A 13474-nucleotide genomic window follows, 5' to 3' on the forward strand; every position below is an offset into this window, starting at 1 on the left:
CAAGACTCTTTGCTTCTAACCCAGCATTTGGCATGGCACTTTTGGATGATGATTTTTTTTCCCATTTAAACAAAGAGCTTCTTGAGGGCAGGGGATGTATCTTTTATCTCTATATTATCCAACCCTAAGACAAAATTCTTGTGTATAAAGCAAGAATTTGAATGTAAAATATTTCTTAAGTTTCACATGTTTTACCAAAAGTTCAAGCTCCAATGTGCAATAAAAATTGCTATTAATACTCCTACTGCCCATTTGAAGAATTTTTCCATTCATTCATTTAAAATCTATTTGTATTTACTTTTTCCAGATTGTTAACTAAATCATCAGTTCATAGGATTACTGAAACTAACAGAATTCCCGTCTGTATTCTTAATAACTCCATGGTTTTTAGTGTTTAAACCTGTCATCTTGATTATGTCAAAGCTCTGCAACCATAAGAGGCATAATGGATAGTCCACAATACAGCTTCAATTGATTAAAAAAAAGGTTTAGAATTTGCTACAATTCTAATTGAGAAAACTCTGCTCTTAACAATGACTTACTGACCTAAGCACTTGAATATCTGAACAAAGAGACACAAAATCCTGAGAGGGCCATTCTCTACTTAATGAAAGACTACTCACTGCAAATTTCTAAAGACCTTCTGAATGGCAGGGAATAACTGGAGGTATAAAGGAAAAGGTATTATTCCGTAAGCTGATAGTGCCAATAATATTCATTTTAATGTCTCATCCACATATAAAAGTCAGACTTGGCCAGGAATGGTGGCTCACACCTGTAATCCTAGCATTTTGGGAGGCTGAGGTGGGTGATTCACTTGAGCCCAGGAGTTCAAGGTCAGCCTGAAAAACATGGCATTAACCTCGTGTCTACTAAACAAACAAACAAACAAACAACAACAACAACAACAAAAACTGAGATTGGAGAACCACCTGAGCTTGGGGAGGTCAAGGCTGTGGTAAGCTGTGATCACACCACTGCACTACAGCCTGGGGAACAGATTGAGACCCCATCTCAAAAACAAACAAACAAAAAGTTAGATTAATGTTATTGGAAAGGAAAGATTTAAAGGAATTAGCACATATCCAACTCCAACTCTTCTAGAAATATCTTAAGTTTCTGAGACATAAGAATTTACATATTACACTTATGTATTCATGGTTCTTAAGCAGAAGTGTATCCAGATTTTGAGAAATTTGTTGTTGTTGTTGTTGTTGTTGTTAGAGTCAGGGTCTCATTATGTTGACCAGGCTAGACTCGAACTCCTGAGCTCAAGCAATCCTCCCACCTCAGACTCTCCAGCAGCTGGGACTACAGCCATGCAACACCACGCCTGGCTTCAAGGAAACATTTTTAAATGTACATATTAGACTTACTCTATCAAAATCTTCAGGGGAAAGCCTAGACTTGTGGATTATTTAAAAATTTTCCTGAGGTAACTGGAATGCACAACTCTAGCTGGAAGCTAGTGCAATAGATGATTACTTCAGTCTCAGCGCTCATCCACATAACCAATTCCCTTTATCATTTGAGGATTTGGCCAAAAAGAGGAAAGAGTAGGAGAGAGACTCATTTGCTGAAAACATCACATAATTTTCCCCGGTAAGAGTAGAACAAGGTCTAGTAAACTCAAAATCCAACCTGATCTTGTTCCTTATAAGCCCCTTATCACCCACCTTCCCATCAAGATATTCTAGAGTTGAAAGCAGAGTTGAGACTCCAATTGGCCATTTTTACCAGAATAGGACACTAAGTCAGTTAATTACTTGTCGTTCCCTCTGCTCAAGTGTTTCCCACTACATTACCACCTATTCACTGCCTATCTGGATCCTCAGAGGCTTCCTGAAATTGATCTCTAAGCAGTTTACAACCCACTAACTCCCTCTCCCAAACTGAAAACTGTCATTCTCTAAAATTGAAAAGAACCTTGTCTCACCATACAAAGGAAACAAATGAATGATCAACAGCAACACACACACACACGTGCAGAGACACACACACACAGAAAACCTCTTCATGGTCTTTCCCTCCATTACCTAATTTCCAAATTGGCCTTGATATTTCTGATTGCTGTCTTTTTCCCTTTCCGCTTCTGCCTCATGTGCAATCAGAAATATCTTAAGACTTGTCACTGAGAAAAAGACTTGTCACTGAGAAATCCATCACCTCCTATCTATTACTGTTTTTTGTTTTGTTTTGTTTTTTTGGGAACTTGCCAAAGGGGCAGGATTACTATTCACTGAACTGTGTTAGAGTTTTCTTGGAGTTTTAATGTAAAACCTATTTCCAGGGCAAATTTTGTCATTTTACATTTATTAGGGGAAAAAAAAACCTGGCATGAAAAAAAACAAAGTATTACCTTTTACAAATTCAGTGTTTTTTAAAAAAACATAAACCACAAGAGCATTAAAAAAAAAAAAAAAAACACTGTACCCTCAAATGCTTCTTTAAAAGTAACAATATTTAAAATAAAGTCTTAGACAATTAACTCATTTCAAAATATTTTCATTCAGGTTATGCTTGAGCTTCCAAATATGGAAAACTGGCCCTTACCCAGGTCAACGTTAAAATGAATGCATTTCGGTATTTTGAAGATGAAATTGGTAGACCTATACCTTGTTTTTTGATTCAATATCAGCACCGTATAAGAGCAGTGCTTTCGCCATTAATTTATCTTCATTGTAGATAGCATAGTGTAGAGCAGTATTTCCATACTCATCTGGAATATTTGGATCAGTGCCATGTTCCAGCAACATTAATGCACATTCATCTTCTTGGCATTGTACAGCCTGTCAGTATTATACCAAAAATAAATTATAAGTCCTGAGAATTAAAACTAACATTCCACAGCTTTCACCAACTAGTTCCATTTAAATGAGAAAACTCATTTTTATGCTATGTATTGAAATCAAAGCCATCTCATGCTGATATAGTTGACTACTGCATACCTTGATCAGAGCTGTCCTCTTTTTGTTGTCAAGGACATCAAGTTGACATCGTCTGTCCAGCAGGAGTTTTACTATTTCTGAATTCCCATTGGCAGAGGCCAGATGTAGAGCAGTCCTATGAGAGTGAGAAGACTTTTTAGGAAATTGTAGTGCACGATCTACAGCTACATCAATGATTCATGCAATAGCAAACACAGAATAGCCTGCTATTACTCTGCCTTCAAAACAAACTTATTTTCCCTTTGAAGAAAGCACACTACTTATTACCTCATGACTCACTGTATGAATGAAAGAGCAGCCTATTTGAATAGGAAGAGCAGAGCCCTTGAATGGCATTCAACGTGGGCTGGAATCCTACTTGAAGCTCTGATGCTTCCCAGCTGTTGCTTACCTTTTTTGGCTCTCAATTTCCTCATCAATAAAATGGGAATGAAAAGAGTCGATTTCTCAGAGGAAACCACAGTAATGCTTAAATAAGACTCTACACGAAAGATATAGAATAGTTCCTAACACAAATAACAGCTCAGTAATTGTAAGATATTATAATTTTTACTAATACCACTAAAGACAACATTTGAATTCAGTGAGATGATACAATTATACCTACACTTTCAGGTATGTTTTAAAGATTACAGGTAACGATGTATTTTAGTGATTCTAAGATGATCATTGTCTCTATGTTTCACCATTTCTCACACTGAAATACCACTTATAATTCATGATTTACTATAACTATAATTGGCAGCATTTAAATAATTCTCTTATTGAGATATACAATAATGGGGCATCATACAATCCCTGGTGCCTTACATTAAGTAAAATATGTTACAATATAACACGTCTGGGGCAGTTCCAGTCTGATGACTAGCACTTAGATAAATTTTAGTTCTTAAAAGAAGTATGGAATAAGAAGGCTGAGGTGAAAACACAAACAAATTTCTAAAATAATCTATTTCTTACTTTGGTTTTCAAAAACTTTAAGCCAAAGAAAGCTTGAAATTCAAATGAATGGCATGGGCTCATTTTTATCAATACTTAGATTTATACAATGTATGTACATTAGATATTTCCAATCATTCATAGGATTTAAGACTGTTATAATTCTTCTCCTTTTAAAATGAATTTATGAAACTATTTGTGGAGCTTTTTTTCAACGTTTACTTTCAGGGGTACAGGTGCAGGATGTGCAGGTTTGTTACATAGGTAAAAACATGTCAAGGGGGTTGGTTGTACAAATTATTTCAATACCCAGGTGTTAAGCCCAGTACCCATTAGTTCTATTTCCTGCTTCTTTCCCTCCTCCCACCCTCCACCCTCTGATAGGCCCCAGTGTGTGTCGCTTCCCTCTAGGTGTCTGTGCATTCTCATCATTTAGCTCCCACCTATAAGTGAGACCGTGCGGTATTTGGTTTTCTGTTCCTGTATTAGATTGCTAAGGATAATGGCCTTCAACACCATCCATGTCCCTGCAAAGGACATGCTCTCGTTCTTTCTTTTATGACTGCATAGTATTCCATGCTGTTTGTGTACCACATTTTAGTTCTTAAAAGTACTAAAACAGTCTTTACCCAAGACTTATACATTTTCAGAAGGGTAGTTGAGGGTTATCTTTTGCTATTGTCTACCTTCAGAAATGCTTTTGTTTGAAAGGAGGGAAGAAAAGTTTCAATTGAGATTACCTCCTAATGCCCCAATTTTAAATCTCTCAACTTGCTCAGGCCCAGCAGGTAAATATGAAGTTTTCAAAGACGGAAGGATCCTGGGAGATGGTAGAATATGCCTTCCACATAATAGGTGTCTGGCTTATGTTTGATGACTAAACGGATTGAAAGAATGCATAAACACAGCTTGGGAGTTCAATATTTTTAAAGAATGCTCCTGTTGAGTAGAGCAATACATTTACAATAGTAATGGTCATTTATATTTGCTATTTTAGTTTTCATAAATATATAACTAAAATAAAATAATATATACCTTTTACACATGTTTATATATAATGAAAAGATAATTTTATAATAAAATGTATATACAATAAAATCTACGGGAACAGGTAAACAGAAACCTTCTACTTCTCAAGAGGGTAAAAGTTCACAGAAGATAGCTATCCACAGGAATAAAAATAAATAATAAAATGTGAGAAATTATTTGTATCTATGCAAGTAGCACATTCCTTCTCTTCCCAAGGATTATTTCATTACTAGTGAAATTTAACTAAAACTTTTCAGATATTCATTGCAGAAATCACAGATAAGAGAAAGGGAAGAACTTCACTTACAAATCCCCAGAAATAAGTTTGATTATGTTTTCTACATGTTTTCAGGTAACACAAGAGCAGATTCTGTTTGTGTAGGTGTATAACAAACTGATTTTTTCCTCACTTGATATAGCAAAGCACATCTTTGCACGTCAACATATCTCTGTATCTACTGACACCTTCAATGGTTACATGTTATTCCATCCTATGGATGCACTGAAAGTTTTTCATAAAATCTTTATGTGAGCTCTTCTCAATACACTGCTATTTTAAGCAATACTAAGAAAAACATATGTGTCTATTTCATATAGACATTTCAGTACAATAGAGTTGATAGGTAAAAGGCATACACATTTTTAACATGTGGTTCTTATCATCGAAGTGTGTTAGAAAAGTTGCAGCAGCTTAAACTTTCAGCAACTACATAAGTACCACTGTTCTTCACCCTCACAAACTTTGTGGATAGAAGACAGTATTTCATTCCTTTATTTATTTATTTTTATTATTAATTAATTTATTTATTTTTGAGATGAAGTCTCATTCCATGATCCAGGCTGGAGTGTAGTGGTGCAATCTCAGTTCACTGCAACCTCCACCTCCCTGGTTCAAGCAATTCTCCTGCCTCAGCCTCCTGAGTAGCTGGGATTACAGGTGCATGCCACCATGACTGGCTAATTTTTTGTATTTTTTAGTAGAGATGGGGTTTCACCATGCTGGCCAGGCTAGTCTCAAATTCTTGACCTCGTTATCCACCTGCCTTGGCCTCCCAAAGTGCTGGGATTACAGGCGTGAGACACCGCGGCCGACCTTTCATTCCTCTTCTAACTTAAATAGAAAACAGTATTTCGTTCCTCTTCTAACTTAAATTCCTTCTCTTGCCAGGAACACTACGTTTTCCTATGTGCACAGGTCACTGGTAGATATGCAAAAAAGTACCTTGCCCAATCTTAAATTGAGCTTATTTTATTATATCTGCATATATATGCTTGGTTCAGTGGCTCAGGCTTGTAGTCTCAGCACTTTGGGAGGCTGAGGCGGGTGGATCACAAGGATAGGAGTTCAAGACCAACCTGGCCAAGATGGTGAAATCCTGCCTCTATTGAAAATACAAAAAATTAGCCAGGTGTGGTGGCGGGCACCTGTAATCCTAGCTACTCAATAGGCTGAGGCAGAGAATTGCTCGAACCCGGGAGGCGGAGGTTGTAGTGAGCTGATATTGCGCCACTGAACTCCAGCCTGGGCAACAGAGTGAGATTTTGTCCCAGAAAAATAAGTAAATAAATAAATAGTTGCATATATAAATAGGCTTTTGTGTTTTCTTCTGGTACTTTTCTCCTTTTGTATATTTAAAAACTTTAATCTATACTCCAGGAACTTACTTTTGTGACATAAAAATCTAGCTAGTTTTCTCCAAACAGCATGCATTTCATTTATTAATGATTAATCTTGCTTTATCAATATGAAACATCGCCATTATCAAGTGCTAAATTCTTACATATATTTGGGTATTTCCGGATTTCTTATTCTGTTCTATTCATTGATATTTTTCAGTTGTTAGTAAACAATTTGTGGAAATCGCACATCACATTTTGATATCTGGAAAAGCAAGTCTTTTTCCATTCTGTTACTAAAAATTAACTTATTATAGCAATAAAATACAGGATGTGCAGTGTAAAAATGCTAAAACTTTGCTATTTTTATTTGGCTTACGTAAAAGTGATAAACACAGAAAAAGCTCACATCTTAAGAAAAACGAATCTTCCTATTCAAGGACACAAACCATCTTCCCATTTCAGTTTCCTTGTAAGGTTCCTCAGTAAAGGACATATTTACATAGGGTACATTGATATCAAATCCATATTGGATTTTATTTGAAAAATATTTAGCCCAGAAGTTGATATATTATGGGACTTAGTTCTCAATATACACCTTTCTATAATGTATAGAACATTGTTTTAAAATGTGTACATTAAAAATAATCTGCTGCATCGACTTGATTTTGCGAGTTAAATCACTTTCATACAGTCTATTAGTGCTCTATAAGGGAAATTATAATCGGATAGGAAATCAGCTAAAGTTTTGTTTCTGTGTTGTTGTTCATAAAGGGCCTGTGCCCTGACCTCTCTGAGGTTTCCACACCCAGGGTGGTGTGGGGCCTGCGGAGGAACAGAAAGCCAGGACCCCGATCCCGCCAGGAGGGTATGTCCCCATCATCCCCCCACGTCCCACCTCCTCCCAGCCCAGGCCCGGTTACCTCTTTTGTTTGTCCGTCTTGTTCACGTCAGTGTCCCTGAGCATGACGATGAGATCCTTTCTGGGGACTTTACCCCACCAGGCAGCTCTGTGGAGCTTGTCCAGATCTTCTCCACGGACGTGATACCTGGGCTCCATGAAGGCGCTGTCGTCATAGTCTTCCCAAGCTTCCACGTTGCTCTCCCCGCGCCCCTTGCAGCTGGGGACGTGGTACCTGGGCTCCATGAAGGCGCTGTCGTCATAGTCTTCCCAAGCTTCCACGTTGCTCTCCCCGTGCCCCTTGCAGCGGGGGAAGCAGTGGCAGCACCACTTGGCCATCTTGCTCCTGTGCGTCTTCATAGCGGAGTCCTCCTGGTCTCCAGAAGGGCCCACAATGCTCTCGTCACTCCCCCTGCAGCAGGGGAAGCAGTGGGAGCACCACTTGGCCATCTTGCTCCTGTGCGTCTTCATAGCGGAGTCGTCCTGGTCTCCAGAAGTGCCCACGTTGCTCTTGCCGCTCCCCATGCAGCAGGGGAAGTAGTGGTGGCACCACTTGCCCATCTTGCTCCTGAGACCAAATGGCTTCTTCACAGCTGAGGCAGCAGGTATTGAAGAAACCTCAGCCACCATCTGCTTTGAACAGCCAGGGGAGGCCGGTAGTCGCGAGCACATCGCCTCTACCAACCAGTTTCACCAACTAGCAGGAAATTCTGGGTTTCTGATCTGTTTGAAGAGAAAGGTCAATCCCAGCCCAAACTTGCCAACCCCAGCAGGGGAGCCCGGCCCACCCCACCCCGGAAAACCCACACCCAGCCGGGGAAAGCCCACACCCACCCGGGGTGATCCCACGCCCCGCCCCCCCCCCCAAGGGCCAACCCCCGTCCCGCCCCGCCCAAAGGAAACACCCAACCCAGCCAAGGGAATGCCAAGCCCAGCAGCGAAAAGGTCAAGCCCAGCAAAGGAACGCGATGGAGGAAACGTCAATCCAAGCGAGAAACACGGGCAAAGCGATTAAGGCCGAGCCAAGCGAGGAAAGCCAAGCCAAGCCAGGAACGCAGAGCCAGGCCTAGCCGTTACAGGCTAGCCAAGCCGTTGCGCGGGCGCGCGGGCGCGCGTGCGGTGTGCGCGCCTCAGGCGGCGTCATTGCACGTGGCACAGACAGTGGCCAATGTGTGCAACCTGCGCACAAGTCTTGGTGCCACGAATATCAGTGACAGCCTTGCGTTCCCAGCAAACTTCGTGGGAACTGGCCGAGCCTTCAGGCTATGGAGGAGAGGCCTCTGGTTGGAAAAAGCCTCTTGAAGCAGGACAGGGGCTAGAGCGCCTGGAACTGGAGGATGCTGACAGGCTCCTCTGAGGAAAGCCCGCAAGACACTCGTGGCAGTGCTGTTGCCGGTGGCCACGGCTGCCGCTCAGAGCTCGGGCTTCTTTCTTATATTTGTTTTGGTTTTATTTTGCTACTATTTTCTACTTTCTTGATGTGATAGCTGAAATTTTATTTGAGAAATTTCTACTTTTCCGTCATACACATTTAGTGAAACACATTTTCTGCCAGCACTGGCTTCACCTGTGTTGAATCAAGTGTGATATGTCGTATTTTTATTCAGTTTAATATATTTAATAGTTTCCCTTGAGACTTTTCCCTTAGGAGTGTGCTTGCTGTTTAGCGCTATTCACAATAGCAAAGACATGGAATCAATCCAAATGTCCATCAATGATAGACTGGATGAAGAAAATGTGGTACACATACAACATGGAATAGTATGCAGCCATAAAAAAAGAATGAGATCATGTCCTTTGCAGGGACATGGATGGAACAGGAAGCCATTATCCTCAGGAAACTAATGCAGAAACAGAAAGCGAAACACCTAATGTTCTCACTTATAAGTAGGACCTGAACAATGAGAACACATGGACACAGGGAAGGAAACAACACACAATGGGGCCCCTGGATGGGGGCGGGAGAGGGAGAGCATCAGGAAAAATAGTTAATGCATGCTGGGTTTAATGCCAAGGCAATGGGTTGATATGTATAGCAAACCACCATGGCACAAATTTACCTGTGTAACAAACCTGCACATCCTGCACATGTACCCCACAACTTAAAATAAAATAAATAAAAATGTAAAAAAGAAAAAAACCAACAAAACTAAAATGTGTGCTGTTTATCTTTCAAGTATTTAAGATTTTGCTGTTATCTTACTTTTTTATTTTGAATTGGATGCCATTTTGGCTGGAGGATACATTCTACATGATTTCAGTTCTTTTAAAACTCTAATGTTTGTTAAAATGCAGGACACAGACCATCTTGGTTTATGTTCTGTGGGTACCTAAATGTTCTGCTGTATTCTGATGCTAGGGGGTGGAGGAGCAGGGGTTTTTGTTGTTTCATTTTGTTTTGTTTTTTTGAGGCAGAGTCTCGCTCATTTTGCCCAGGGTGGAATGCAATGGCCTGATCTCGGCTCACTGTAACCTTCGCCTCCCGGGTTCAAGCGATTCTCCTGCCTCAACCTCCCCAGTAGCTGGGATTACAAGCACCCGCCACCACACCCGGCTAATTCTAGTATTTTTAGTAGAGGCAGGGTTTTGCCATATTGGCCAGGCTGGTCTCCAACTCCTGACCTCAGGTGATCCACCCGCCTTGGCCTCCCAAAGTGGTGGGATTACAGGCATGAGCCTCTGCACCCAGCCAAGGGTGGAGTACTTTATAAATGCCAGTGAGCGGCAGCCACCAACATCAGTAGCTGCTGACGCTGCTAGCGGCTGGGGCGGACAGCGGCCGGAGCCGGGACCCAGGCTTCCTGCCACCTGTGCGTGCGGCTCACACCTGGAAGCTGTCCTCCCACAGCCTACACGGTGGGGGGGGGGGGGGGGGGGGGCACAGCAAATCTGGTATTCATGTTTGAAGGAAGGAAAAAAATCGAACAAGTAACCTAGCACTGTTCTTTCCAGATCCATCCCGCTGGCCCTCTTGTTTCCCACGTTTGTGAAAACTGGCCACTCTGACCTCAGATCCCTAAATCGCAGCCACTGAGACCTGGCTCTCAGAAGCCAAAGCCCTGGCACTTTCCAGGCTGAGCAGGAGGAGGTGAAGGCAGGCTGGAGGCTGGTCCAGGACAGCTGAGGGCTGACCATGGGGGGTTGTGCAGAGGCCACCACTGGGGCCGCTACACGTGACATGGGATTTGGGCCATTGGGTAGAAGGCATGGAGATGGGGCACTGCCGGCGGAGCCACGGAGGAAAGAGAACACTCTCCAAATTGTCTTCCAGGGTTTCCACGAGCATTTTATTAACTCAGAATCTGTCAGGAATAATACTAGGGAGTTACCTTTCCCTGAAGATGGCTCTTGTCAGAGTAGTGATATAGGCGTGGGGGGGGGGGGGCGGGGGGGGGAGGAAGAGGAATGTGAGGCTCAGTTTATACATATTAAGATCAGCAATGGTGTGCCGCTGGCAGGAGCAGAGCGAGCCTGGAGATTTGGGTGGCTGCAGTTGGTAAGTGGTTGCAATCCAGAGAGTGGGACTGAGGTCCTCCCTTGTCATGTTAGCATCCCGTTTCCTGGGCGTGGCTCTGACATCCTGCAGGTGGTCATTTCACTCATGGAGGCTTTGTCTCTCTTCCATCACCCCAGACTCAGCTTCACACTCCAGGGCTGCACACCACCAGCCACCGTCATGTTAACCCCTTCCCAGGTCAATGTGTCCCTCACCTGGAGCCCAATCTGCTGGACAGCCTGGGACCGTCCATTTTTGGAGTGGTGGGCAACCTGGTGGCCATCGTGCTGCTGTGCAAGTCGCGCGAGGAGCAGAAGGAGACCACCTTCTACACACTGGTATGCGGCTGGCCGCCACCGACCTGTTGTTCACTTTGCTGGTGAGCCAGGTGACCATCGCCACGTACATGAAGGGCGGGTGACCTGGGGCCAGCCCCGGTGCCAGTACAGCATGTTCATCCTGCTCTTCTTCAGCCAGCCCGGCCTCAGCATCATCTGCACCCTGATATCTATACAGGTAATTTGTGTTCGACATTCTCAGAGGAGTTTCATAAGCTTTATGTTTTATCTGGGTTATAAACAGAGTCCTCAAATGCGTAAAAAAGAAATCATACCAGGATTGAATTCCAGCAGGAATAAGTTTATTTTACCTATTCAAAATTAAAATACTTTCGTTTTGTTTGATAATGTTTTTGTTAAAGATATGTTTTTGAAAAAAATTTAGGTAAATATTTAATAATGTCCCCTTTTCTATCCCAAGAAGTAATTTCATAGTTTATTTAAATTTTTTAACAAAAATGTAGCATAGATTTTTTAAAAAAAAAATTGCATATTTTAACTCATTATATCCAAAATACTGTATCAACATGTAATCAATGTAAAAATTACTAGAGATAGTTTGCATTCTTTTTTCATATGAAACCTTTGAAATCCATTGTGTATTTTACATTTTAGTATGTCTCAACTAACTAAAATGTGAAATATTCATCGAGAATATCTGAACTGTATTTAGATTAATAAAAATTGCAGTTAAAAAGTTCAACACAGATTTAGTAGGGGGCGTGCAGCCAGCTTGCAAATCAGCTCTCTGCTGAGTGGCCAGGCAGCCAACCCCCGAGGAGCGGCCTGCTGGCATCCCCAGCACCCAGGAGTTGAGGATGTCCTACAAACCCATCACACCTGCCCCCAGCAGCACCCCCGGCTCCAGCACCCCTGGGCTGGGCACCCAGGTCCCTACAGGAAGCGTCCCGTCGCCGTCGGGCTCGGTGCCAGAAGCTGCTGTCCCTTTCAAACCGCTATTTAACGACTTTGGACCGCCTCCATCGGCTGCATGCAGGCCATGAAACCACCTGGCGCCCGGGGCTCCCAGAGCACCCACAGGGAACTGCTGTCGGTCACAGGGGAGATGGGCAAAGGGATCCGGACCACCTTTGCTGGGAGCAAGAGCACCACGGAGCACCTGAAGAGAGAGATCATCCATCCCTAGTCAGAGTGCCTGGCAGAGACAGGGCGGAACCCACGCACTTAACAGGAAGCTCCTAAGCCTCCGTGTCTGGACTTTTCCCGGCCACTCCAGAGCACCTGCTTCTCCCTGGCCCTCATCCCTAGCTGCACTAACCATCCTGGGCTTCCTGTCCTGTGTCCCTTGATGGTGCCCTCAGGAACCAAGGGGCGGCTCTCACTCCAGGTGGCAGCACTAACGATCCTCCCTTCCCCCCACCCAATTCTGCCAACGCAACAAGAGTTAGCAGCGAGGTCCCCGTGAGTCCCACCCATGACCTGCCCACAGTGTTGCCCACTGGAACTTTCTGCGGCCCCCACCACTCAGCCCTTCCCAGCACTTCTCCCACGTGCCCCGAGCCTCCTTCTCCCTCAGCACGGGCTCAGGCCTCAGGTCTGACACTTCCCTGCCTTGTGTCTTTTGCTAAATATGACCTTTCTCCATTAATAAAAGATGATTTGGAGTTGCGCTCTCTAAAAAAAAGTTTAATATAAAAGAGAAATAAAGGGAAATTTAGCAAAGGAATATATAGATGAATATTTAAGTACTCAGAGATGACATTACTACCAGACATAATGAGATCATCAGATATTTCATTTACTTATGATTAATATGTTTGCATTTACCTTTTAATTTAATTTTATTTATGTATTTATTTTTATTATACTTTAAGTTCTAGGGTACATGTGCACAACGTGCAGGTTTGTTACATATGTTTACATGTGCCCTGTTGGTTTGCTGCACCTATTAACTCATCATTTACATTAAGTATTTCTCCCAAGGCTATCCCTCCTCCCGGCCCCCCACCCCATGACAGGCCGTGGTGTATCATGTTCCCTGCCCTGTGTCCAAGTGTTCTCATTGTTTAATTTCCACCTATGAGTGAGAACATGCTGTGTTTGGTTTTCTGACCTTGTGATAGTTTAAACAAACTAGGAAGTTCAGAAGTCACTTTATAAGAGAAATAATGAAAAATAAAGTATTACTGACATTGGTAACAGAATAAAAATTAGAGTTAGACAAAGTATTAACAAGCAAGCTTAT

The 13474-nt window shown here is 42.5% G+C and overlaps 1 protein-coding gene across 2 annotated transcripts in view; it reads right to left on the reverse strand.

Moving 5' to 3' along the window:
- LOC135965569 (POTE ankyrin domain family member G-like) overlaps nt 1-8064 on the reverse strand; it is a 30132-nt gene extending 22068 nt beyond the window's left edge. Inside the window, exons 1-4 of one of the 2 annotated variants that reach the window (XM_065522621.1) lie at nt 7828-8064; nt 7457-7647; nt 2949-3063; nt 2616-2789 (exon numbers count right to left, since the gene is read on the reverse strand). In XM_065522621.1, coding sequence (XP_065378693.1) covers nt 2616-2789; nt 2949-3063; nt 7457-7647; nt 7828-8064 — 717 coding nt within the window. Of the gene's footprint in view, nt 1-2615; nt 2790-2948; nt 3064-7456; nt 7648-7669 lie in introns of both variants that reach the window. The other variant, XM_065522620.1, reaches the window with a different exon arrangement.
- Nucleotides 8065-13474: the final 5410 nt, after the last annotated feature.

Source organism: Macaca fascicularis, chromosome 10 (genome assembly GCF_037993035.2).
Source record: "Macaca fascicularis isolate 582-1 chromosome 10, T2T-MFA8v1.1".
NCBI classification, from domain to species: Eukaryota; Metazoa; Chordata; class Mammalia; order Primates; family Cercopithecidae; genus Macaca; species Macaca fascicularis.